This window comes from Pristiophorus japonicus, chromosome 3, assembly GCF_044704955.1.
Source record: "Pristiophorus japonicus isolate sPriJap1 chromosome 3, sPriJap1.hap1, whole genome shotgun sequence".
NCBI lineage: Eukaryota > Metazoa > Chordata > Chondrichthyes > Pristiophoridae > Pristiophorus > Pristiophorus japonicus.
The window spans coordinates 235,473,462-235,500,347 of record NC_091979.1 but is presented as its reverse complement, the minus strand read 5'-3'; the positions used below and the strand labels follow the sequence as shown (position 1 = coordinate 235,500,347).

The window sequence follows — 26,886 nt, the reverse complement described above, 5'->3', positions numbered from 1 at the left end:
CTGTCTTGAATATACTCAAGTAGAAAGTTCCAGATTCATAGAAGTTTCTCATCTCAGTTCTAAATGGCCAACCCCTTATTCTGAGACTGTGACCCCTGGTGCTAGACTCCCCAGCCAGAGGAAACATCCTCCCTGCATCTACTCTATCAAGCCCTGTAAGAATTTTGTATGTTTCACTGAGATCACCTCTCATTCTCCTAAACTGTGGAGAATATCGGCATAGTCTACTTGATCTGTCATAGGACAATCTCCTTCCTTTCTCTCCCCATGCCACAATCCCAGGAATCAGTCTGGTGAACCTTTGTTGCATTCCCTCAAGGGCAAGTATATCAAAACTGCACAATACTTAAGATGCAGTCTCACCAGGGGCCGATAAGCTGGTAAGTAGCTTGTGCAGGGCTCAGTGGGAAGCCCAATATTTTGTTGGAAGAGGTTGAAAGATCCATTGAGGGTGTAAATTGATAGTTGGGGATCCAATTTCCAAGGTATGGCCTGAATGATTGTGCTCTATGTTCAGATTCTTTCTGTAATGTAGATTTGTGATAGAATATAAGTGTGAGGTTTTATATAATTCTATGAACTAGTGCGTAAACACAGCTGTTTCTGCCCAAAATAGATGCTTTTAAGGAGAAGCTAGACAAGGCCACAAGGGAGAATAGGATATGCAGATGTGGAGTACCAAATAGTCTGTTTCTGTGTTATAAATTCTGCATACATAAACTGACCACTTAAGACATAACTGGCATTTTTGGATACTAAGCAACTCTTCCTTTTTCAACATGGCCATTCCAAATAGTGGGGACTCGAGTGATGAAATAGAAAAGAGCAATTGGAAAGAGGGATCAGATACAGACTATTTCTTGTAGCTTGCTTAGTGAGGGAGAGAAGAATTGGTGCAGGACACACTGGTGAATTGAAGACTTTATTATCTGTAACAGTTACGGATTTCTGGCTCCAATCGGAGTTTAGGGCCGTGAGTATTGAAATTGTTGCTGTCACATTAACCACCTAATCTCACAAAGGTGGTGCAGCTACAATAAAACAAAGGAGGGAAATGAACCACGCAAAACACTGAAGGAAGTTCGAGAACAACGTTGAGTGGGGTGGGGGTTCTGTATACCTCACACACCCGTTCTGTAAGTGGGAGACCCAGAGAGGGGGCATCAGAATAGAGCTTGATCCTATCCTTAACCGGGCTTGGCTAGTGTTTGCCAGCAAGGTCTCACTGCAAAGAAACAGGGGGTGAGGGTCCTGGGCTGCAATAATGCTAGAATCTATCTGTATGTCTAGTGGGGGTGCACTAACCTCACCCCACCCCTCGGCTGGGGTAGATTCCTGGTTCAGTGAAGGATGCAAGAGAAACAAAACAGGGCCAGGTGAGTTAATCGAAAATGCAACAGTCATCGCATGTTGAATTCAAGTTCGGCTGCCATATTTACACTTAAAAAAGAATTGAAGGAGACCTGCTTCTACCACTACTACACTAAACTCAGTGATGTCCCCAGCCCCACAGTGGAGTAAAGATTGGGAGCAACAGTCAGTGCTCCAACACACTGACCCGTTTATGATCATCCTCCAATCCAGGAGCACCACAACTGCTTGCTCGAGCCAAACACCAGTAAGAGTCTAGATCGCAAATCCACACAACTGACTGCAGCAAAGCCATTTAAACCTGACCACAGGCTCTGTGTAACCCCTGGTTATTGACCATTGGTTAGTGCAAAACCTTCACAAAAAACAGGCAACTATCTGACGTTTAATGGCTAGACTTACGACTGCTACAATTTCTCCCACTGAAATAATCCGACGGGAAAGGGGTTTGATTCACTGGAATGGAGTCGTCGTCTCTTCCCTCCCCCCGCCCCCCCCACAGGAACAGGAAGGTGTTTGGTTCATGGCGTTTTCTGGGGTCAGGTTTGGGCTTCTGAAAAGTCTGCCCCGTCTCCTGCACACAGCTGAGCTCTCTCTGATTCTCACCCACCCCACCCCGGGCGTTACTTCGTGAGGAATGCTTCGCATACCAGCATCAACAGTTGGACATCATCCAACCACGACAGCAAAGGAATTCATCCTTTCAAAATAATAATTTACAGCTTTTTATAAAACACACCATCCTCGTTTGGTTTGAACCCCCTCAAAAGTTTGTTTATATATATATATATATAAAACCAAGTCCCTGATGACTCCCATCCGACATAGCACAGCTTCATGGCTTGAGTATCACCATCGGTCAAAGAATTCAGCCCACTTGCAACTGTTGCCGTTATATTGCTTCATTGACCTTACGATTATTGCCTTTGAACACAAGGAGCACCACAGATCACTCTGGATCATTTTCGGGGAGGGGGTGGGAGGTTTCCGTACAAGGGTTCTTGTCTTTCACCTGATCCAGGACGGGCAGGGAAGGCCCTAAGCCATCAGTTCCCTCCCTCCAATTCACACATCCTCCTCTTGCTGAACGAGGAGGTCTCTCCTCCATTATCCCTCCTCAAATTGCCAAGATGGTCTTATCCATGCTGAAGGTCGCTGGCAGTGCCCACGTCATGCCATCTCCGTAAGGCGGGTGGGAGGAGGGGAGCAGCACGCGAGTGATCCAGTGACTGAAAGATAAGAGAGTACCCGTCAATGCAGCAATCCCCAGCATCCAGAACATTAAACCCATTAAGCACTGGACATGGCTACATGTGATAAGCATTTATTTAGAAAGCTGCATCACAAGATCAGAAAACATCAAATCAGAAATGATCAATTGCCAATTATAGCTGACCCTCCCACAGCCCATGTACACTCTCCCCTCTCACAGACTCTACCCACCCATTTAATCTCTGGAGGGAAAGATCTGAATGTAATACTTCCCGATCCCCACATTTCCTGTATTCAACCCATCCGAGTAAATTTTCTGTCATATCTCTTTCGGAGCTCTGTCTCTTTCCTGACCTCATTCCCTGTCTGTTTTTCTGGTGTTACAAGTCCAACCCCACCACCACCACCTCCTCCCCCGAAAGATGCTGACTCTTGCTGGGTTACAGCTGGCCATGTTCCAGTGCCTCAACCATCTGGGTGAGCCTGGCCTGAGCAACAGCAGGCGATACAACCGCAGGAGACTCAATCGGCGCAGCTCTGCACGTATACTTCATGGCAGCAGTCAGGAGCAGGAATCACGGTCGATTTCCGACCCAGAAATTCTGAAGCCACTTGTAAAACAACCTAATGCTGCCCCACCCAAGATAATAATTGAAATTTACAGCATGGAAGGAGGCCATTCAGCCCATCGTGTCTGCCGACCGACAAAGAGCTATCCAGCCTAATCCCACTGTCCAGCTCTTGGTCCATAGCCCTATGGGTTACAGCACTTCAAGTGAATATCCAAGTACCCTTTAAATGTGGTGAGGGTTTCTGCCTCTACCACCCTTTCAGGCAGCGAGTTCCAGAACCCCACCAGCCTTTGGGTGAAGAAATTCCCCCTCAAATCCCCTCTTAAACCTCCTACCAATTACTTTAAATCTATACCCTCTGATTGTTGACCCCTCTGATAAGGGAAATAGGTCCTTCCTATCCACTTTATCTAGGCCCCTCATAATTTTATACACCTCAGTAAGGTCTCCCCTCAGCCTCCTCTGTTCCAAAGAAAACAAACCCAGCCTATCCAATCTTTCCTCACAGCTAAAATCTCCGGTCCTGGCAACATCCTCGTAAATCTCCTCTGCACCCTCCCTAGTGCAATCACATCTTTCCTGTAATGTGGTAACCAGAACTGCATGCAGTCCTCTAACTGGGGCCTAACTAGTGTTTTATACAGTTCAAGCATAACCCCCTCCTCTGCTCTTGTATTCTATGCCTTGGCTAATAAAGGCAAGTATTCCGTATGCCTCCTTAACCCCCATAAGTTAACTTCATGCAGACTTCGGCTGAACAACGCGAGATACTCCCAAGACGATTTCCTGTACCTGAAGTGACAGCGCAGTGACACACCAGGCGGGGAATCGAACCCCAGGATCAAACGGGGAGCCCCAAGAAAACATCTTCCATCAAATAAAAAGGACTAAGAAGAAACGAAGCAAAGCTGCGTCGGTGCTGTGAAGGGGCAGAGCAATTTGGGGGGCACAGTTTTCACAGGACATTAAAGTCAGCACCTCGGGTCAACACGGCTGGAACAGTAGCTGATATTCTTACATTTTATCACCAGTGTAAAATGTAAAGCCCAAGAGGTACTGACGAGCCCACATAGAACCATATTCAGGCCTCAGTTAGAAGAGTATGTGCAGTATTGGGCTCCACACTACGGGAAGGATATTGAGGCTTCAGAGAGGGTACAGCACAGATACACTTGGATGCTTTTTAAAAAAAAAAATTATTCATGAGATGTGGCAAAGCCAGCACTTATCGCCTGTCCCTAATTGGTGGTGAGCCGCCTTCTTGAACCGCTGCAGTCTGTGTGGTGAAGGTGCTCCCATAGTGCTGTTAGGGAAGGAGTTCCAGGATTTTGACCCAGCGACGGCAGATATATTTCCAAGTCAGGATGGTGTGTGTGACTTCGAGGAAATGTGGAGGTGGTGGTGTTCCCTGCGCCTGCTGCCCTTGTCCTTCTAGGTGGTAGAGGTGGCAGGTATGGGGCACACAGAGTACGGGCCAATATAAGGGTTTAAAATGCTGAAAGGATGGGACAGAGTGGACAGAAATAAGCAAGACTGTTTCCGGTAGTTGAGGGGTCCAGAACGAGGGGTCACAGACACAAGATTACACGCAAGAGATTTAGAACAGAGGGAAGCAGAATCTTCTTCACAGAAAGAGAGAGAGAGAGAGAGTTGTAAGGCAGTGGGATTCACATCTAGGGTCAGTGGTTGTGGCAAACTAGAGTCAACACTGGAGGTCAGATTGGAAAGGGGAATGAAGGAAAGGGGATGGGTGAATAGGGTGAGAAAAGGTGATTGGAACTATTGCTCACGGGGTGGGTAAGCACGAACTGATTGGGCCGAATGGCCCGTTTGCAGTTTGTAACTATTATGTATTTCTAGGAAATATGTTACCTTTGTTTTTCTACTCCAAGAAACAATTTCAAGTTGTTCAGTTTGCCAGTGTGATAGGGATTCCTGAACACCTGATCCAAGAGAAAGAAATTGTAAAAGATTCAGCACAAAATGAGGTAAGAGGCATAAGAATTAAGAACAGGAGTCACCCACCCTACGGCCCCTCGAGCCTGCTCCGCCATTCAGTATCATCGAACTTAACTCCACTTTCCCGCTCGATCTCCGTATCCCTTGATTCCCCCAGACTCCAAAAATCTATCGATCTCAGCCTTGAATATACTCAGAAACTTAGCATCCACAGCCCTCTGGGGCAGGGAATTCCAAAGATTCACCACCCTCAGTGAAGAAATTCCTCCTCATCTCAGTCTTAAATGGCCGACCCCTTATCCTGAGACTGTGCCCCTAATTCTAGACTCCCTAGTCAGTGGAGACAACCTCTCAGCATCTAATCAATCTCCTTCAGAATTTTGTATGTTTCAATGAGATCACCTCTCATTCTTTTAAACTCCAGAGACTATAGGCCCATTCTACATAATCTCCCATCATAAGACAGCCCTCTCATCCCAGGAATCAATCCAGTGAACCTCCGTTGTACTGCCTCCAAGGCAAGTATAGCCTTTCTCAGATAAGGAAACTAAAACTGTGCACAGTACTCCAGGAGGCAGTGAGAGCTCAGCTCTCAGTGAAACAAACTCTCTCCCAAAAAGGTCAAAGAGTGGCCAGTGCAGGAGGAGGCACACAGCTCGGGCTGAGGCTGAACTAACATTGGGCTGGTGAAGAGGGAGCTTTACTCTGTATCTAACCCATGCTGTACCTGCCCTGGGAGTGTTTGATGGGACAGTGTAGAGAGAGCTTTACTCTGTGGGCAAGGGAGAATCAGTGGATGTGTTGTATTTGGATTTTCAAAAGGCTTTTGACAAGGTCCCACACAAGAGATTGGTGTGCAAAATTAAAGCACGTGGTATTGGGGGTAATGTATTGACGTGGATAGAGAACTAGTTGGCAGACAGGAAGCAGAGAGTCGGAATAAACGAGTCCTTTTCAGAATGGCAGGCAGTGACCAGCGGGGTGTCGCAGGGCTCAGTGCTGGGACCCCAGCTATTTACAATATACATCAATGATTTAGATGAAGGAATTGAATGTAATATCTCCAAGTTTGCAGATGACACTAAGCTGGGTGGCGGTGTGAGCTGTGAGGAGGATCCTAAGAAGCTGCAGGGTGACTTGGATAGGTTAGGTGAGTGGGCAAATGCATGGCAGATGCAGTATAATGTGGATAAATGTGAGGTTATCCACTTTGGTGGCAAAAACAGGAAGACAGAATATTATCTGAATGGTGACAGATTAGGAAAAGAGAAGGTGCAACGAGACCTGGGTGTCATGGTACATCAGGCGGTGAAGGCGGCAAATGACATGTTGGCCTTCATAGCTAGAGGATTTGAGTATAGGAGCAGGGAGGTCTTACTGCAGTTGTACAGAACCTTGGTGAGGCCACACCTGGAATATTGTGTTCAGTTTTGATCTCTTAATCTGAGGAAGGACGTTCTTGCTATTGAGGGAGTACAGCGAAGGTTCACCAGACTGATTCCCAGGATGGCAGGACTGACATGAGGAAAGACTGGATCAACTGGGCTTGTATACACTGGAGTTTACAAGAATGAGAGGGGATCTCATAGAATCTTATAAAATTCTGACGGGACTGGGTAGGTTAGAGGCAGGAAGAATGTTCCCGTTGCTGGGGAGTTCCAGAACCAGGGGTCACAGTCTAAGAATAAGGGGTAAGCCATTTAGGACTGAGATGAGGAGAAGCTTCTTCACTCCCCCCATCCACTCTCTCCCTAGAGAGTGGTTAACCTGTGGAATTCTCTACCGCAGAAAGTTGTTGAGGCCAGTTCGTTAGATATATTCAAAAGTGAGTTAGATACAGCCCTGACGGCCAAAGGGATCAAGGGGTATGGTGAGAAAGCAGGAAAGGGGTACTGAGGTTGAATGATCAGCCAAGATCATATTGAATGGCGGTGCAGGCTCGAATGGCCTGCTCCTGCACCTAATTTCTATATCGAACCCGCGTTATACCTGTCCTGTGAGTGTTTGATGGACGGTGAAGAAGGGAGCTTTACTCTGTATCTAACCCATGCTGTATCTGCCCTTGGAGTGTTTGATGGGACAGTGTAGAGGGAGCTTTACTCTGTATCTAACCCGTGCTATACCTGCCCTGGGAGTGTTTGATGGGACAGTGTAGAGGGAGCTGTACCTTGTATCTAACCCGTGCTGTAGCTGCCCTGGGAGTGTTTGATGGGACAGCAGGTGCCTGAAATGGAAAGGGTTTTGCTCCCCAGCAACAACATCCCTCACCTCAATGAGCAAAGAAAATTCAGTGCTGTGCGGAAAGACACTGGACAAACCCATGTCGGCCCTTAATCTCCCACAGTCCGAGTCTGTGAGCTGCGATGAACCCTGGATAGAGACAAGGGGAAGAGCAGCCTTGCCCGGACTCTGTGACTCACTGCGCGTAGATTCAGGGAAGGAAAACGGGGAGAGTGGTCACTTCACACAGACCATGGTTTTCAGATGAGGGATTAATCCTGCGCGCGCACGTTCCCTTACCCCACCTGTCGTCACCCCTCTGCCACCCAAGCAGCGGCTTGGGCCCCTGGAGGACAGCTTCTGGGTGATGTGACTCAGTGAATATCCCTCCGCCAGCCATCGAAGTGGGACTATCTGTCTATCTCCACCTTAAATATATTCAATGACCCAGCCTCCACAGCTCTCTGGGGCAGAGAATTCCATAGATTTACAACCCTCTGAGAGAAGAAATACCTCATCAGTTTTAAATGGGCAGCCCCTTATTCTGAGCCTACGTCCTCGAGTTTTAGTTTCCCGTGAGTGGAAATATCCTCTCTGCATCCACCTTGTCGAGACCCCTCATTATCTTATATGTTTCGATAAGATCACCTCTCATTCTTCTGAACTCCAATGTGTTTCGGCCCAACCTATCCTCATAAGTCAACCCCCTTATCTCCAGAATCAACCTAGTTGAACCTTCTCTGAACAGCCTCCAATGCAAGTGTATCCTTCCTTAAATATGGAGACCGAAACTGTACTCCAGGTGTGGCGTCACCAAGGCCCTGTACAACTGTAGTAACACCTCCATGCCCCTGTACTCAAATCCCCTCGCTATGAAGGCCAACATGCCATTTGCTTTCTTAACCGCCTGCTGTACCTGCATGCCAACCTTCAATGACTGATGTACCATGACACCCAGGTCTCGTTGCACCTCCCCTTTTCCTAATCTGTCACCATTCAGATAATAGTCTGTCTCTCTGTTTTTACCACCAAAGTGGATAACCTGACATTTATCCACATTATACTTCATCTGCCATGCATTTGCCCACTCACCTAACCTATCCAAGTCACTCTGCAGTCTCATAGCATCCTCCTCGCAGCTCACACTGTCACCCAACTTAGTGAGATACTACATTTAATCCCCTCGTCTAAATCATTATTATACAATGTAAACAGCTGGGGCCCCAGCACAGAACCTTGCGGTACTCCACTAGTCACTGCCTGCCATTCTGAAAAGTACCCATTTACTCCTACTCTTTGCTTCCTGTCTGCCAACCAGTTCTCAATCCACGTCAGCACACTACCCCCAATCCAATGTGCTTTAACTTTGCACATTAATCTCTTGTGTGGGACCTTGTCGAAGGCCTTCTGAAAGTTCAAATATACCACATCAACTGGTTCTCCCTTGTCTACTCGACTGGAAACATCCTCAAAAAATTCCAGAAGATTTGTCAAGCATGATTTCCCTTTCACAAATCCATGCTGACTTGGACCCATCATGTCACCTCTTTCCAAATGCGCTGCTATGACATCCTTAATGAAGGAGAAGGGGGCCGGACACTCGATGACAAAAGTAGGTTGCTCCTGTTTATTTCTCCATCCCGCGTCCCTGGAGGTCGGGCTCTGCAAGCAGTGGCTGCCATCACCATGGGAACCGACCGCCACGAATAATAGCAGGCTATTCCACTACAGGCAGCATCGCAGCTGAGCCAGATCGCCACGTTCCAGCACTGGTCACTGGGCAGAGATCGGGATCCTGGCCAATTATCTCCCCGCTCCCACACCACCCAATGCTGCTCCTCCACCACCCACCTCAGCTAACCCATCACACGCTGAGCATCGTGTGCGCTCAGGGTCCCGTGTACTCTGGTGTCAGCCGTGGCTCAGTGGGCAGCACCCTCGCCTCTGAGTCAGAAGGTCGTGGGTTCAAGTCCCACTCCAGGGACAGGAGCACAAAACAAATCTAGGCTAACACTCCCAGCACAGTGCTGAGGGAGCGCAGCACTGTCGGAGGTGCCGTCTTTCGAATGAGACGTGAAACCGAGACCCCTTCTGCTCTCTAAGGTGGACACAAAAGATCCCATGATACGATTTCAAAGAGCAGGGGAGTTATCCCTAGTGTCCTGGGGCCAATATTTATCCCTCAATATACATCACAAACAGGTTATCTGGTCATTATCACATTGCTGTTTGTGGGAGCTTGCTGTGCGCAAATTGGCTGCTGTGTTTCCCACATTACAACAGTGACTACACTCCAAAAGTACTTCATTGGTTGTAAAGCGCTTTGAGAAGTCCGGTGGTCGTGAAAGGCATTATATAACTGTAAGTCTGTCTTTTCTCTGATGACTCACCCGTCCTTTCTTCTGCTGCCTCTGCCGTTCCTTTTTGTTAATGTGCCTCTCGATGCTGGTCTCCCCGCAGAGAATGAGGACGGTATGCCACAGGGTGAGGCCGCTGAGAGCCAGAGCCACGGAGCTAGAAGGAGAGAGAGAGAGAGAGAGGCAACCACATCTCAAATATCAAACCTCAACATTCAATGGTCCTCCCTTTAAATGTGGGGGGGGAAAGAGAGAGAGAGAGGGGAAAAGGGAGGGCGAGGAGAGGGGGCGGCGAGGGTGAGGGGAGGAGAGGGGGCGGCGAGGGCGAGAGGAGGGGGCGACGTGGGCGAGGGGAGGGGGGGGCGGCGTGGGCGAGGGGAGGGGGGGGCGGCGTGGGCGAGGGGAGGGGGGGGGCGGCGTGGGCGAGGGGAGGGGGGGCGGCGTGGGCGAGGGGAGGGGGGGGCGGCGTGGGCGAGGGGAGGGGGGGGCGGCGTGGGCGAGGGGAGGGGGGGGCGGCGTGGGCGAGGGGAGGGGGGGCGTGGGCGAGGGGAGGGGGGGCGTGGGCGAGGGGAGGGGGCGGCGTGGGCGAGGAGAGGGGGCGGGGAGGGCGAGGAGAGGGGGCGGGGAGGGCGAGGAGAGGGGGCGGGGAGGGCGAGGAGAGGGGGCGGGGAGGGCGAGGAGAGGGGGCGAAGAAGGGTGGAGGGGAAGAGAGGGTGGAGGGGAAGAGAGGGGGGCGGGGAGAGAGGGGGGCGGGGAGAGAGGGGGCGGGGGAAGTGGGGGGGGGGAAGGGGAGGGAGGGGAAGGGGGAAGGGGAGGGAGGGGAAGGGGGAAGGGGAGAGGGAAAGGGAAAAGGAGTGGAGAGAGAAAAGGAGGGGGAGGGAGAGAAAAGGAGGGGGAGGGAGAGAAAAGGAGGGGGAGGGAGGGAAAAGGAGGGGGAGGGAGGGAAAAGGAGGGGGAGGGAGGGAAAAGGAGGGGGAGGGAGGGAAAAGGAGGGGGAGGGAGGGAAAAGGAGGGGGAGGGAGGGAAAGAAGAATATCGCATAATACATCACATACAATAAGTGACTTTGAAGTATGGAGAACGTCCTTATTCAGCAACGGTGGCGGCCATTCTGTGCACAGCGCGATCCCACCGGACCTGTACTGGCTGGAACGACAGGGAATGAGCGCACTGACCTGCAGAGGACCCAGAGATAAATGATACACTTGTGGAATGCTCTCTCACGGAACGTGATGGTGGGAGCTGGAGTCTGTGTGGCCGTCTGTACCGGAGAGAGAGAGAGAGAGAGAGACAGGACGTCAATCAGGGGCAGAGGGGAATCCCACATCTCACCAGTACGTGAAACACCGCTCCCATTATCAAAGATTTCTTTTGTTATTTTTAAGGAGACAAATCAATCGGCTGAAACCAGAAAATAAAATTGAATAAATGACAGCCGATTTTCTCCCAACAGCTCGGGGGAAAAAGGGAAGGAGGGAAAGGGAAGGAGGGAAAGGGAAGGAGGGAAAGGGAAGGAGGGAAAGGGAAGGAGGGAAAGGGAAGGAGGGAAAGGGAAGGAGGGAAAGGGAAGGAGGGAAAGGGAAGGAGGGAAAGGGAAGGAGGGAAAGGGAAGGAGGGAAAGGGAAGGAGGGAAAGGGAAGGAGGGAAAGGGAAGGAGGGAAAGGGAAGGAGGGAAAGGGAAGGAGGGAAAGGGAAGGAGGGAAAGGGAAGGAGGGAAAGGGAAGGAGGGAAAGGAAGGGAGGGAGGGAGGAAGGGAGGGAGGGAGGAAGGGAAGGAGGGGAGGGAGAGGGAGCGGGGGAAAGGAGGGAGGGAGCGGGGGGGGAAGAAGGGAGGGAGCGGGGGAAAGGAGGAAGCAGGGGATGGGGGGGGGGGGGGGAGAGAGCGGGGAAAAGGAGGGAGGGCAGTGAGCAGAACTCCCATTTTGCACAGTTCGCCCGCCTCAGAGTGGAAATAAATACAATCCTGAACAAGGGCTTTCCTGCCTGATCTGAGGGTTCCTATTAGATACTTTGATTGATCGAGAGACCGAGGTGAAGGCCCAGGCCTGTGGTGCAAGATTTGGAGTAAATACAAGGTAAATCAGGAAACAGGGATTCAAAAGGCCGAGGATTGTATTGGGAATGGAAGGTGTGAAATTTACGGCTTTGGAGGGAAGGAATGAGTTGGAGTAGAAAATAAAAAATGTGAAGAATTTGCATTTATATATCGAACATCGGACGTCCCAAGCACCTTACAAGCAATAAAGTACTTTTTGAAGTGTAGTCACTGTTGTAATGTGGGAAATGCGGCAGCCAATTTGCGCACAGCAAGCTCCCACAAACAGCAATGTGATAGTGACCAGACCATTTGTTTTGTTATGTTGATTGAGGGATAAATATTGGGCCCCAGGACATAATTCCCCATCTCTTCTTCCAAATAGTGCCATAGGATCTCTTACATCCACCTGAGATCGCAGACGGGGCCTCGATTTAACGTCTCATCTGAAAGATGCAGCACTCCCTCAGCATTGCACTGCAGTGTCAGGCTGGATTTTGGTGTTCAAGTCTCTGGAGCAGGACTTGAACCCACAACCTTCTGTCTCAGAGGCGAGAGTGCTGCCTACTGAGCCAAGGAAGGGGGAACACTGGGTGATTGCTCCCCTCTGCTTAATTCAGGGGCAGCATTCGACTGTACCAGCCCAGACCCCAACCCAACCCAACCCCCCAGGAGGCCCGAGTCACTTCGGACGAAGGACATCCCGAGTCTGGCGGACTGAGACTAGCCCTGCCTCTCCAAAGTTAGAAACAAACTTTGCTAGATACCAGATACCATCAGGAAAGACTGAAGAGGCTGGGGCCCTTTTCTCTCGACAAGAGAAGACGGAGAGGTGACCGGATAGAGCTCTTGAAAATTATGAAGGGTTTGATAGCGTAGACGTAGAGAAGATGTTTCCACTTGCGGTGGAGACCAGATCTAAGGGCCATCAATATAAGATAGTCACCAATAAATCCAATCGGGAATTCAGGAGAAACTTCCTTTACCCAGAGAGTGGTGAGAATGTGGAACTTGCTACAACAAGGAGTGGTTGAGGTGAATAGTATAGATGGATTTAAAGGGAAGCTGGATAAACACATGCAGGAGAAAGGAACAGAAGGATATGGCGATAGGGCGAGATGAGGAAGGGTGGGAGGAGGCTCGTGTGGAGCATAAACACCAGTATGGCGCGTCGACCACGCCCCAGACTGGCCACTTACGTTGATGGTGAGGTATGCGTCCACGAACAGGTCCCGGCTGCTGATGCTGCAGTACACACAGCCCAACGTCATGAACAGGCAGAAGGAGAAGAAGTAACGGTGGTTGAAATGTCCCACGCAGTTATTTAGCCAAGCTGAGCCGTAGAGTCAAGGAAACTGAAACAAGGGGAGAGACCGCAATGACAGAGAATCATCTCATTCCCCCGCACCCCCTTCCAACTCTACCGACACACTGGCCTGGCGCCTTCAGTATTGGTATATCCCTGTATCTAACCCCGTGCTGTACCTGCCCTAGGAGTGTTTGATGGGACAGTGCAGAGGGAGCTTTACTCTGTATCTAACCCCGTGCTGTACCTGCCCTAGGAGTGTTTGATGGGACAGTGCAGAGGGAGCTTTACTCTGTATCTAACCCATGCTGTACCTGCCCTGGGAGTGTTTGATGGGACAGTGTAGAGGGAGCTTTACTCTGTATCTAACCCATGCTGTACCTGCCCTGGGAGTGTTTGATGGGACAGAGTAGAGGGAGCTTTACTCTGTATCTAACCCGTGCTGTACCTGTCCTGGGAGTGTTTGATGGGATAGTGTAGAGGGAGCTTTACTCTGTATCTAACCCGTGCTGTACCTGCCCTGGGAGTGTTTGGACGGATGACCGGGACTGACTCTCGCCTCGATGAGGATTAAAAGGTACACATATTATGAAACATTAAAGAGTAGGAAGGATACGACAGTGATGATCCATCTTCAAAATACACCTGAAACATAACAAAGGGCAGGTTAATGGTCTGGGTCTGGTCGGGAAATAAAAGTCAGGCATCAGTAATGGTGACCGTGAACCTGTCGGATTGTCATAAAAACCCAACTGGTTCACTAATATCCTTCAGGAAAGGAAATCTGCTGTCCTTATCCGGTCTGGATTCCAGACCACCTGCCCCTCCCGCTGCCCGCCATCCCTCCCCTCTTCTAGCCACCCCCATCCCTCCCCTCCCCCTCCGCATGCCCCCCATCCCTCCTCTGATCTTACCGGTTACATATGCTGCAGTGATGAGTGCGGGCTGGTTTCGGATTGATACACTTCCTACAAATGGAAACCATCGGAATGTCGTTCTTCCCCTAAGAAGAAAGAACCATTTAAAACATACAGCGCTCAAAATGAGAGTAAAGCTCCCTCTACACTGTCCCATCAAACACTCCCAGGGCAGGTACAGCACGAGTTAGATACAGAGTAAAGCTCCCTCTACACTGTCCCATCAAACACTCCCAGGGCAGGTACAGCACGAGTTAGATACAGAGTAAAGCTCCCTCTACACTGTCCCATCAAACACTCCCAGGGCAGGTACAGCACGAGTTAGATAGAGAGTAAAGCTCCCTCTACACTGTCCCATCAAACACTCCCAGGGCAGGTACAGCACGAGTTAGATACAGAGTAAAGCTCCCTCTACAAGCTGCGCGCAAATGGACTGCCTCATTTCTTACAGTACAGCAGTGACTACACGGTCTTGAAAGATGGTATATAAAAATAACCGATTAACTTTCTCACTCTGTCTTTCTTTTCTCACACTCTTTAATCGTGCTTCGAGCCTTCAGCACCCCCCACCCCCCTTGCCCACCGCGGGCCGCGCCCAGTATTCGGAGAGGCCGTACCTGCGCCGGGTTTCCCGGCAGCGTCCGCACCGCCTTGTAGTAGTGAAAGACGATGTGCATCAGGTTCCAGTGGCCGTAGCAGAGGTGCCAGGCAATCCAACCCGCCGGGTATGTGCTCAGGATGACCGGCAGGACGCACACGTAGACGATCAGCACAATCGTGGCCGTCAGGATGATCACCAGGACCACAAACACCTGCCAGAGAGAAGGTGGAAGGTGGCAATGGATCAACAGAGCGTAGTGGGAGGAGGGGTGGTGGCAGAGAGGAAGAGACGGGGAGACTCCACAAATGCTCCCGTTAAGCTGCACAGCGATCTGGAGATTCCACGCAGGCCGCCATGCGTGGAAATATCAGTGTAACACGCAATCTATTAAAGGGTCCGCGCAACCCCCCCCCCACCCCCCAAAAATTAGAGGGAACATTGGACCCCACCCCAACCTCCAAGGCACAAGTCAGGAGTGTGATGGAATACTCTCCACTTGCCTGGATGAGTGCAGCTCCAACAACACTCAAGAAGCTCGACACCATCCAGGACAAAGCAGCCCGCTTGATTGGCCCCCCATCCACCACCTCCAACATTCACTCCCTGCACCACCGGCACACCGTGGCTGCAGTGTGCACCATCTACAAGATGCACTGCAGCAACTCGCCAAGGCTTCTTCGGCAGCACCTCCCAAACCCGCGCCCTCTACCACCGAGAGGGAAAAGGGCAGAACGCCATCACCTCCATGCTCCCCTCCGAGTCACACACACTATCCTGATTTGGAAATATATCGGCCGTTCCTTCATCGTCGCTGGGTCGAAATCCTGGAACTCACTCCCTAACAGCACTGTGGGAGCACCCTCACCACACGGACTGCAGCGGTTCAAGGCGGCGGCTCACCACCACCTTCTCAAGGGGCGATTAGGGGTGGGCAATAAATGCCGGCCTTGCCAGCAACGCCCACATCCCGGGAAAGAACATTTAAAAAAAAAAGAGATACAAAACTCACCACCCCGAACCACCTGGTCACGTGGTCCACCAGCCAATAGATGGGTTCGAACAGGGAGTCCAGTACAACGTCGCTGTTGGTGAAAGAGTTGTAGATGAGGGAGTTGGCGCACAGCTTGCCATAGCCCCAGTAGGTCCTCACGCGGTGGAAGAGCTTGACCCTCCGCCTGCGGCTCAGTCGGAAACACTTCAGGAACAGACGCATGGCGGCGCAGACGCAACGCAGCCGCTTTCTCATTCCAGCGCGGTCCGGCCTGGTGACAAGGGATTCAGATACGTCACATACCACGCATGCGCGCACACCACATTTGACGAAGAATACTGCAGCTCGTATAACATTTAACACCTAAATGTAATTATCGTTGTCAAAAGAGTGCAAGTATTTTAAGAAAATAAAATATTCTGCACCCCTCTACGCAGCATCCAGGGAATGAGGGCAGGTGGGTGAGCTGCCAGATATTGAAAACAAAACTAGACCATCAAAATACTAAGTGCTCACCCAAGTGCTCGCTGACCTACACTGGCTCCCAGTTAAGCCTCGATTTCAAAATCTTTGTTTACAAATCCCTCCACGGCCTCGCCCCTCTCTATCTCTGTAATCTCCTCCAGCCCCGCAGCCCCGCAACCCCCCCCACACCGAGATCTCTGCACTCCTCTAATTCTAACCTCTTGACCATCCCGGATTATAATTGCTCAACCATTGGTGGCCGCGCCTTCTGTTGCCTGGGCCCCAAGCTCTGGAACTCCCTGACTAAACCTCTCTGCCTCTCTTTCCTCCTTCAAGATGCTCCTTAAAACCTACCGCTTTGACCACGCTTTTGGTCACCTGCGCTAATTCTGCTTATGTGGCTCGGTGTCAAATTGTTTTATTTCATAATACTCCTGTGAAGCAACTTGAAATGTTTCACTACGTTAAAAGCGCTGTTTATATTGCACCTTTCACAACCTTTACAGCCAATGAACTACTTTTTGGAGTGTAATCACTGTTGTACTGTGAGAAACACAGTATCCAATTAGCGCACAGCAAGCTCCCACAAGCAGCAACGTGATAATGACCGGATAATCTGTTTTTCAGTGATGTTGGTTGAGAGATAAATATTGGACATCGGGGAGAACTGGCCTGCTCCTCTTCTCGTGGCCGTGGGATCTTTTACATCTACTTGAGAGAGCAGACGGGGCCTGGGTTTAACGTCTCATCCGAAAGGCAGCACCTCCGACAGTGCAGCACTCGCTCAGCACCGCACTGGAGTGTCAGCCTGGATGAGACTTTAATCCAAGGTCGCAAGCTGCCTGGATATTAAAGATCTCAGGACACTACTCACAGAGCAGGGAAACACAGGAACAGGAGGAAGTCATTCAGCCCCTCAAGGCTCAGCCGCCATTCAATAAGATCACGGCTGATCTGTATCCCAATCATCAACAAAATTCTATTGATTGCGGTCTTAAAAGCTTCAATTGACCCCCAGCATCCACAGCCTTTTGGGGGAGAGATTTCCAGATTTCCACAACCCTTTGTGGGCAGAAGTGCTTCCTTAAATCACCCTTGAACGGCTTGACCTTGCTTTCTCAGGAATAATTTATCCCTCAGCCAACACCATCAAAAGCAGATGAACCGGTCCTTGCTGTTCACAGGCTGTTGTCACATTTTCCCACAGAACAAGCCCCGGCACCTCGAAACTAATTGTTTGCTTGAAGGACTTTGAGGAGTGTGGATAGTGTGACCAATCGCTCAACGAACTCAAGTGCTTCTTACATAAGAACATAAGAAACAGGAGCAGGAGTAGGCCATTTGGCCCCGCGAGCCTGCTCCACCATTTACTAAGATGGCTGATCTGATCTTGGCCTCAAACTCCACTTCCCCACCCGCTCCCAATTCTCTTATCGTTCAAAAATCTGTCGATCTCCACCTTAAACATATTCAATGACCCAGCCTCCACAGCTCTCTGGGCGTAGAGAATTCCAGATTCACCACGCTCAGAGAAGAAATTCCTCCTCATCCCCCATTTTAAATGGGTGACCCCTTATTCTGAGACTATGCCCCTTAGTTCTAGATTCCCCCACGAGAGGAAGCATCCTCTCTGCATCTACCCTGTTGAGCCCACTCAGAATTTTATACGTGATTCTTCTCTCACTTTTCTTTGTGAAGGAGGGGTAAATTCAAAACCAACCCGCAGAAACATTATTTCAGTGAGCAAGAGGCCAATCTGCGGAACAGGATCCCGGGGAAGACGGTCTTGTCAGAGTTCCTCTGTGCACGGCTACTGGGAAGGGGCAGGGGAGTGGGACTGGCTGAAGTGCTCTTGCCCCTTCCCAGTTCTGTGCTGTAATCATTCCATGATCTTATTGAATGGCGGAGCAGGCTCAAGGGGCCATATGACTTACTCCTGCTCCTTATTCTTACGTTCTTCTCCAATTGCTTGCTTTGCTGAGTGGACGTGATGGGCGAGTAGGAGATGATGCGATCAGTCGCATAGTGAGGATACAGGGAGGAGGGGTGTACGCGTGGGACGGGCGATTTGGTGCTTATGAGGATCAAGAGAGGAAGCTTCAGAATAGCACAGAGCAAAATAGTATCAGCGCGATAGAATGAAGAGAGTTGTGATGGAGAGAGAGGGGCTGGAGGCGAGAGAGGGGAAACGTAGAGGGGTATTATTTATAGTAACAAACTAATCTGCGGCAGTGATGACAATTAAAGTGGTCTGTTGCGAGTCCAGCTAAAAATAACCTGCATGAGTTGCACTAACAGATTACAATGTCATCCGAACACAGCATTATCGTCTCATCAGTTCACCTCCCCTCCCATCCAATTTATAAATCTATACATGTATAATATAGCACCCCCCGAATCCCTCACTTCAGATTCCAGCCTGTAACTCACTTCCGTGTATCCGTTATTCTATATATAAACCTCCCGAGCCCCTCAGTTTGATTCCAGCCAGTAGCTCATTCCCGGGTATCAGTTATTCTATATATAAACCCCCCGAACCCCTCGAGTAGATTCCAGCCTGTAACTCACTCCCGGGTATCCGTTATTCTATATCTAAACCTCTCGAGCCCCGCGATTAGATTCCAGCCTGCAGCTCATTCCCGGATATCAGTTATTCTATATATAAACCCCTCGAATAGATTCCAGCCTGCAACTCACTCCCGTGTATCCGTTATTCTATATCTAAACCTCTCGAGCTCCTCGATTAGATTCCAGCCTGTAGCTCATTCCCGGGTATCCGTTATTCTATATCTAAACCTCTCGAGCCCTTCGATTAGATTCCAGCCTGTCGCTCATTCCCGGATATCAGTTATTCGATATATAAACCCCCCGAACCCCTCGATTAGATTCCAGCCTGCAGCTCATTCCCGGGTATCAGTTATTCTATATATAAACCCCCCGAACCCCTCGATTAGATTCCAGCTTGTAACTCACTCCCGGGTATCCGTTATTCTATATCTAAACCTCTCGAGCCCCTCGATTAGATTCCAGCCTGTAGCTCATTCCCGGATATCAGTTATTCTATATATAAACCCCCCGAACACCTCGATTAGATTCCAGTCTGTAGCTCATTCCCGGGTATCAGTTATTCTATATATAAACCCCCCGAACCCCTCGATTAGATTCCAGCCTGTAACTCACTCCTGGGTATCTGTTATTGTATATATAAACCACCCCGAACCCCTCGATTATTTAAAAACCAGATTAAAGTTCAGTCCGGACCTTCAAGGTGAGCGTACTCACCGTTAGATGAGTGAGGAGGAGGTCGAGTGATGTGGTAACTGCGCTGGCAGTGACACAGGGCCCGAGGAGCCTGGCATGGTGTGCCAGTAACACTGCGAGCGTGTCCGGTTACCGGGGAACCATCCGTTCAGCCCCAGTTACAGCAGCTGGTGACTGACGTCTGCAACAGAAATAATTCACTAATTATCAAAACTAATTTAATAGCTTCCTTTGTCACACAGGCCAGGAGGTCCCGGGGTTGTGTGTTGAGTTGATGGAGGGCCACAACGGTGCTCTAATTAACTTCATCCTGAGCCCAGACAATGCTTCTCAGGTGGCACTTCAACCACAGGAGCATCACAACCAAATCCGATCCCATCTTTATCCGACGCACTCACTACTTGCACGCCCGCCCACACACCTGCCCTCCCTCCCCGCGCGTGCGCACTTCCCCCCCCCCGCCCTTTACCCCCGCGCGCGCTCACTCACTCCCTCCCTCCCTGCGCGCACACCCATGCTCACACACTTTCAGCAGGGATCAGTGAACAGTTAGCAACAGCACCTACAGTGTGATGGGAACACACTAATATTTTAATTTACAATTTATTTTTTGTCCTCCTCCCCTCGCTTGCTCCTACCTCCCTCCCACAAACTTCTAAAACGCGAGCTTGGACTCACCGACCCCCTCGATTCTCCGCGTCTTCTCTCCGAGCTCGGGGCCCCTGCCACCTCGGGTTTGTCCCAAGACAAGGAACTTAGCCTGGCTCTGTTTAACTCGTACAGGTTCAGCAGGCAAAGCCTGGCCCAACAGGACCGGCAGGCTCGAGCCCCGTTTCCGACAGAAAAGTCCCAACTTTAAAAGAAAACAATCCACGGAGCAATCGCCGCGAGAGCCTCGTCTCTGTAGTGGGACAGACCGACCGACAACCCCCAAGGTGATGGAAAATCATTGACACTCGGGGAAAGGAGGGAGCAAGAGAAGGCGAGAGATCCTTTTCCCCACGTGTTCTGTAACTTGGAAGACTTCATTGCGTGTTAAGGAGGAGCTCAGTCCCACTTAGTGAGTTAATTATTAAAGGAGTCAGACCCAAGTAATAAAGACTATTACTTTATATAATTCATGGTGAAACCAGACCCAGTGCTTTGAAACCAGATGTTATCAGCACGGCACAACCTCCACGGGTGGGGATCTGGGGTATAAACTCAAATACCCGTTCGCTCGACTAGTGGGGCCCACGCTTAACTCAATCTTAGGGGTACACAATCCGCCCTCTCACCAACCCCTCCATTATCGCTATTGGCTTGTGTGAAATAGGAAAGACTTACATTTCTATAGCGCCTTTCACAACCGCTGGATGTCTCAAAGTGCTTTACAGCCAATGAAGCAGTTGTTGAAGTGTAGTTACTGTTGTAATGTGGGAAACGTAGCAGCCAATTTGCGCACAGCAAACTCCCACAAACAGCAATATAATAATGACCAAATAATCTGTTTTAATGAGGTTGATTGAGGGATAAATATTGGCCCCAGGACACCGGGGATAGTTCCCCTGCTCACAGTGGGCACTGTTCCAACGTTAGCATCCCCGATCAGGCCAACACCCCCAGCATCGAAGCACTGACACACTCGACCAGCTCTGCTGGGCGGGCTACATGGTTCGCATGCCAGACACGAGACTCCCAAAGCAAGCGCCCTACTCGGAACTCCTATATGGCAAGCGAGCCCAAGGTGGGCAGAGGAAATGTTATAAGGACACCCTCAAAGCCTCCTTGATAAAATGCAACATCCCCACTGACACCTGGAAGACCCTGGCCCAAGACCGCCCTAAGTGGAGGAAGTGCATCCGGGAGGGCATTGAGCACCTCAAGTCTCGTCGCCGAGAGCATGCAGAAAACAAGCGCAGACAGCAGAAGGAGCTTGCGGCAAATCAGGCTCCCCACCCACCCTTTCGCTCAACCCACCTGTAATAGAGACTGTAATTCCCGTATTGGACTGTTCAGTCATCTAAGAACTCACTTTTAGAGTGGAAGCAAGTTTTCCTCGATTTTAAGGGACTGCCTATGATGATGGATGATGATCAATAGGGTGAGATGAAGTAGGGGTGGGAAGAGTCTCGTGTGGAGCATAAACATCGGCACATAACAGTGAGCTGAGTCCATGATCAGATCAGCCATGATCAGATCAGCCATGATCTTATTGAATGGCGGAGCAGGCTCGAGGGGCCAAATGGCCGACTCCTGCTCCTATTTCTTATGTTCTTATGTTTCTGCGCTGCACATTCGATGCAATTCTCTGCAAGTCATGCGACGGAAACTTTATTTCTCCTCTGGAGAAGAAAAAAAGCAATTCATTTAAGTTTTATGAACGAGGGTCATTAAATCTAGTGTTATCATTATCCATTGCCCCGATCAGCCCATCAGCACACGTCAATGAAAGGGTTGTGAGTCTCCCTGATGCTTGAGGGGGTAACTGCAATGGTGGTGTGGAGCCCAATCAGACTTGCTTTGTATTGCTGATCTCAGCGACAGCGCCCCCTGGTCTGGAGGTGAGACGATTCGACAAGGGTTCCCACTCCCCACTGACCCCTACTGGGAAGTGCGTGCAATTGCAATTCTCCGCCACAGTCCAAATTCATCAGAACGAGGGGGGCCCAACTCTATCCCCCCGCCATGATGTTCCCTCTATTTTGTTTGGCGTAGTGCGGCAGATTCCTGGAGCGCTAAGCTTACACGGAACATTGGCACCCCATTAAGATGAGGGGGCTCCCTTTTACAATTAGAGCTAGGCCATTAGGCCATTCAGGAGTGAAATCAGGAAGCACTTTTTCCACACAAAGGGTAGTGGAAATCTGGAACTCTCTTCCACCATAAAGACTGCGGATGCTGGTGGGGGCAATGGAAATTTTCAAGACTGAGATGGATTGGTGTGTGTTGGATAATGAGGGATATGGCGCAAAGGCGGATAGATACAGTTGAGGTACAGATCAGCCGTGATCTGATTACATGGCAGGACAGACTCGAGGGGCTGAACGGCCTCCTCCTGTTCCTCTACAATGCCACCCCAAGGGTGTCTAGACAGTGACCCCCCCCCCCCCCATCATGCGATACCCGGGCCTCAAAGCATAGCCCACTTGGTTCTCATTTCTGCCGTGATCCTCATTTGCCGCAGCATCCTGTTGGGAAGGGTGGAAAAAGGGCGGATTTTAGCACTGTTGGATCCTTGGTAAATTAATCTTGCATCAGAAAGGCAGAGAGCTGCAACTTGATATCTCTGCAAATCTCCCTCGCACCCCGACACATGGTCCCTGTGCAGACCAGTTTTGATCATTCTCCTGAGAGTCCAGTTGGGAACAGATCGTATGGTGCCCTTTGCAGTTAAAGAAAGACTTTCATTTATATAGCGCCTTTCATGACCTCAGGATGTCCCAAATGACTTGATGACCGATGAAGTACTTTTTGAAGTATAGTCACTGTAGTAATGAGAGAAACACTGCAGCCTATTTGTGCACAGCAAACTCCCACCAAAAATCAATGTGATAATGACCAGATAATCTGTTTTTAGTGATGTTGGTTGAGGGATAAATATTGGCCCCAGGGATAACTCCCCTGCTCTTCGAAATAGTGCCATGGGATCTTTTACGTCCACTTGAGAGAGCAGACGGGGCCTCAGTTTAATGTCTCATCCGAAAGACGGCACCTCCCGACAGTGCGGCGCTCCCTCAGCACTGCACTGGGAATGTCAGCCTGGATTATGAGCTCAAGTCCCTGGAGTGGGACCGGGGTGAAGAAGAAATTTACTGGAATGGTACCGGGGATGAGGGATTTCAGTTATGTGGAGAGTCTGGAGAAGCTGGGTTATTCTCCTTAGAGCAGAGAAGGTCAAGGGGAGATTTAATTGTGGTGTTCAAAATGGTTTTGATAGAGTAAACAAGGAGAAATTGTTTCCAGTGGCAGAAGGGTCAATAAAAGGGGGCACAGATTTAAGGTGATTGGCAAAAGAACCAGAGGCAGCATGAGGAAATATACATATATATATATTTTTTAAACTTGACGAGTTGTGTTGATCTGGAACGTGCTGCCTGAAAGGGCGGTGGGAGCAGATTCAAGAGTAACTTTCAAAAGGGAATTGAATAAATACTTCAAGGGAAAAAAAAATTACAGGGCTATGAGGAAAGAGCAGGGAAGGGGGGGGGGGAGATGGGACTAATTGGAGAGCTCTTTCAAAGAGCCGGTACAGGCACGATGGGCCGAATGGCCTCCGTCTTCTATGATTCTCTTACTTCTGAGACAGCGATAAAACCTGCTGTAATTTAATGTTTTCACCTAGGCACCACACTTCATTTTGGAAAGTATTAGGATTGAATCCAAGCGGATTATTCAGCAGTCAAATCTCCCGATGCAGAAAAACCAAATTTAAATCCTTCGGTTTAAAAAAAATGAAACCAGCTGGAGTATGGAGCTTCAGTCTCGAACGAGAATCGGGATCGTATCGGCAAAGATTAAAGCGAGGGGGATGGAGGGGGTCCTCGTGCAGCTCCTCCCCTCCCCGCATCATCCATTACTTAAAGAAACCATTTACCAACCTCAGCATAACCTCGAATTCACCTCAGCAAGATTTTTTTTTAAAAAGTACCAGCTCCATCTCCAATTCTCTTCCAATAACTTGTATTTATACAGTGCCTTTAATGTAGTAACAATGACCCAAGGCGCTTCACAGGAGCCTCAGCGAACAAAATTTGACACCGAACCACACATATTAGGGCAGGTGACCAAAAGCTTGGTCAAAGAGTTAGGTTTTAAGGAGCGTCATAAAGGAGGAGAGAGAGGTGGAGAGATTTAGGGAGGGAATTCCAGAGCTTGGGGCCCAGGCAGCTGAAGGCACGGCCGCCGATGGTGGGGCGATAAAAATCAGGGATGCGCAAGAGACCAGAATTGGAGGAGCGCAAAGATCTGGGGCTGGAGGAGGTTAGAGAGATAGGTAGGTATTGACACCTGGCTGAGGAGGGGTGACGATTCCTCAGGTGAGGCTTGCCTCTGCCGTCACTCACCAACATTACCGATCGTCACCTGTCATCCCAGAAGGCGAGTGTCGGCCAAACTATTCGAATGTGTGGGCATCACAGCTAAGCTCAATTCCGTCTTCAACCCCGTCACCCCTCCCTCACTTCCCTAGCTCATGGTCTACAGGGCTGTAGTGATACCCACCCTCCTGTATGGCTCAGAGACATGGACCATGTACAATAGACACCTCAAGTTGCTGGAGAAATACCTTCAACGATGTCTCCGCAAGATCCTGCAAATCCCCTGGGAGGATAGAAGCACCAACGTTAGCGTCCTCGATCAGGCCAACATCCCCAGCATTGAAGCACTGACCACACTCGATCAACTCCACTGGGCAGGCCACATTGTCTGCATGCCAGACACGAGACTCCCAAAGCAAGTGCTCTACTCGGAACTCCTTCGCGGTAAGCAAGCCAAAGGTGGGCAGCGGAAACATAAGAACATAAGAAATAGGAGGAGTAGGCCATAAAGCCCCTCGAGCCTGCTCCGCCATTCAATAAGGTCATGGCTGATCTGATCATGGACTCAGTTCCACTTACCTGCCCGCTCCCCATAACCCCTTATCGTTTAAGAAACTGTCTATTTTTGTCTTAAATTTATTTAATGTTACAAGGACACCCTCAAAGCCTCCCTGATAAAGTGCAACATCCACACCGACACCTGGGAGTCCCTGGCCAAAGACCGTTCTAAGTGGAAGAAGTGCATCCGGGAGGGCACTTAGCACCTCGAGTCTCATCGTCGAGAGCATGCAGAAACCAAGCGCAGGCAGCGGAAAGAGCGTGTGGCAAACCTGTCCCACCCATCCTTTCCCTCAACGACTATCTGTCCCACCTGTGACAGGGACTGTGGCTCTCGTATTGGACTGTTCAGCCACCTAAGGACTAATTTTAAGAGTGGAAGCAGGTCTTCCTCGATTCCGAGGGACTGCCTACAATGATGATGATGACTTCCCTAGCCCAGGAGCTCTGCAGCTGACATCAGCTGGCTCAGTCAGTAGAGACGTTGCTGGTGGTTACCGGCTCTGCAGGACACTGGATTGTGCCTCAGCCCACTGGGCCGCTAGGGGAAGGTGGGAACGAGCCTTTTTCAGGTCACCGCTTCCCTGGGGAGCAGTTAGTGGGACGGACCATGTGCAACCCTCGATCTGCAGTCAGGGAAAGAGAGCTTGCTGAACTGGAAACAGCCACCATTGAAACTTACGGCACAAAAGGAGGGCATTCAGTCCATCGTGTCCATGTAGGTCGACAAAGAGCTATCCAGCCTAATCCCACTTTCCAGCTCTTGGCCCTGTAGATTACGGCACTTCAAGTGCACAGCCAAGTACTTTTTAAATGTGGTGAGGGTTTCTGTCTCTACCACCCTTTCAGGGAGTGAGTTCCAGAGCCCCACCACCCACTGGGTGAAAAAAGTTCTCAACTCCCCGCTAATCCTTCCACCAATTACTTCAAATCTATGCCCCCTGGTTGTTGACCTCTCTGCTAAGGGAAATAGGTCCTTCCTATCCACTCTATCTAGGCCCCTCATGATTTTATACAGAGACCATTCAGCTCCTCGAGATTATCCCGCCTGTCAATCGGATTGTGGCTGATATGTATCTTAACTCCTTCTCCGAATGCTGTTTGTTAAACTAGATTAAGCACTGAACAGGAAACAATTTCACTGCTTATTGTAATCCTTCAGCACCTGCTTGTGCCTCCAGTCCCTCGGCCTCCGCAACATTCTCTGTCTCTCTCACTGTCACAGACCTGCTCAGGAGCAGAAATCCACGCAGGTCTTTCCACTCGAAGTCAGGGAATAGGATGCTGGAGGTGGGGAAGAGAAGAGAGCTTAAACCAATTGTAACATACCCTGTCATCCAACGTTGCCTCTAATTATTCTTGGGCCGTGCGGCATGTTAAGAATTTCCGCACATACACGTTTTTTTTCCCATTCAAAAGCCAGTGGGGGCCTCCAGAGTGCTGCGCGGGAGCTCCAGAGCACTGTGCGGCACCACAGGTTAAAGGGAACAATGCCACCGTCCCTCCCACCCCGCAGCCTGTTGCACGGGTCTGATATAAGACAGGTTTGGACAGTCATGGCCCAGTGCTGAGCTGGTGTAAATCCTCAACACAAAAAGTAGGGTGGGGGGCGAGGGGGGTATAGGTGGGGGTGAGGAGGGGATAAGGAAGGGATAGGTGGGGGGTTGGAAGGGGCGAGAGGGGGATAGACAGTTATTTTTGAGAGGAATTATACTAATTTCAATGGTAGATGTGAGAATGTAATCGGGCCTTACCCGGTGTTGGGGACCTGAGTCGCTCAGCGATCGCTGCCATTGGGGACCAAGCCCGCCTCTGACCCACCACACACCGCAACTGCGCCAGCGCATAGCCCCCGCCCCGCCGCACGCTGGGAATCGTAGTCCCGCTCTGACGTCACCGCAAGCCAGGCCGCGCCACCTCGGCTCTTGGCACTACAGCTCCCGTCTTTCTCGGCTCGGCGGGTCAGGCGCGCCGCGTGGCTGGCAGAGCGGGCCGAGCTGCTGGGAGCTAAGAGCAATCGCTACCGGAGTGTGTGTTCACACTG

The 26,886-nt window shown here is 50.2% G+C and overlaps 3 protein-coding genes across 6 annotated transcripts in view; 1 reads left to right on the top strand and 2 right to left on the bottom strand.

The window, feature by feature from the left end:
• mms19 (MMS19 homolog, cytosolic iron-sulfur assembly component) overlaps positions 1–20,385 on the top strand; it is a 109,616-nt gene extending 89,231 nt beyond the window's left edge. Inside the window, exon 31 of the mRNA XM_070876435.1 lies at positions 20,050–20,385. Within this exon, the coding sequence (XP_070732536.1) occupies positions 20,050–20,125 (76 nt within the window). The 3' untranslated portion in view covers positions 20,126–20,385. The remainder of the gene's footprint in view (positions 1–20,049) is intronic.
• Positions 910–26,680, bottom strand: zdhhc16b (zinc finger DHHC-type palmitoyltransferase 16b). 4 transcript variants are annotated; one of them, XM_070876441.1, is made up of 11 exons: positions 26,597–26,680; positions 26,008–26,126; positions 15,559–15,811; positions 14,566–14,760; positions 13,946–14,034; positions 13,648–13,676; positions 12,925–13,058; positions 10,867–10,952; positions 9,725–9,848; positions 5,028–5,098; positions 910–2,600 (listed from the first exon to the last, which is right to left on the bottom strand). In XM_070876441.1, the coding sequence occupies exons 3-11, from the start codon at positions 15,793–15,795 to the stop codon at positions 2,489–2,491; spliced, it is 1,077 nt and encodes a 358-aa protein (XP_070732542.1). In that variant the 5' UTR covers positions 15,796–15,811; positions 26,008–26,126; positions 26,597–26,680; the 3' UTR covers positions 910–2,488. The 4 variants fall into 4 exon arrangements, with proteins under 4 accessions (XP_070732542.1, XP_070732543.1, XP_070732541.1 ...); XM_070876442.1 differs by lacking the exon at positions 26,008–26,126 and having other exon boundaries at positions 26,597–26,663; XM_070876440.1 differs by lacking the exons at positions 26,008–26,126; positions 26,597–26,680 and adding an exon at positions 19,288–19,376.
• exosc1 (exosome component 1) overlaps positions 19,375–26,886 on the bottom strand; it is a 51,639-nt gene continuing 44,127 nt past the window's right edge. Inside the window, exon 9 of the mRNA XM_070876445.1 lies at positions 19,375–19,447. Coding sequence (XP_070732546.1) covers positions 19,425–19,447 — 23 coding nt within the window. The 3' untranslated portion in view covers positions 19,375–19,424. The remainder of the gene's footprint in view (positions 19,448–26,886) is intronic.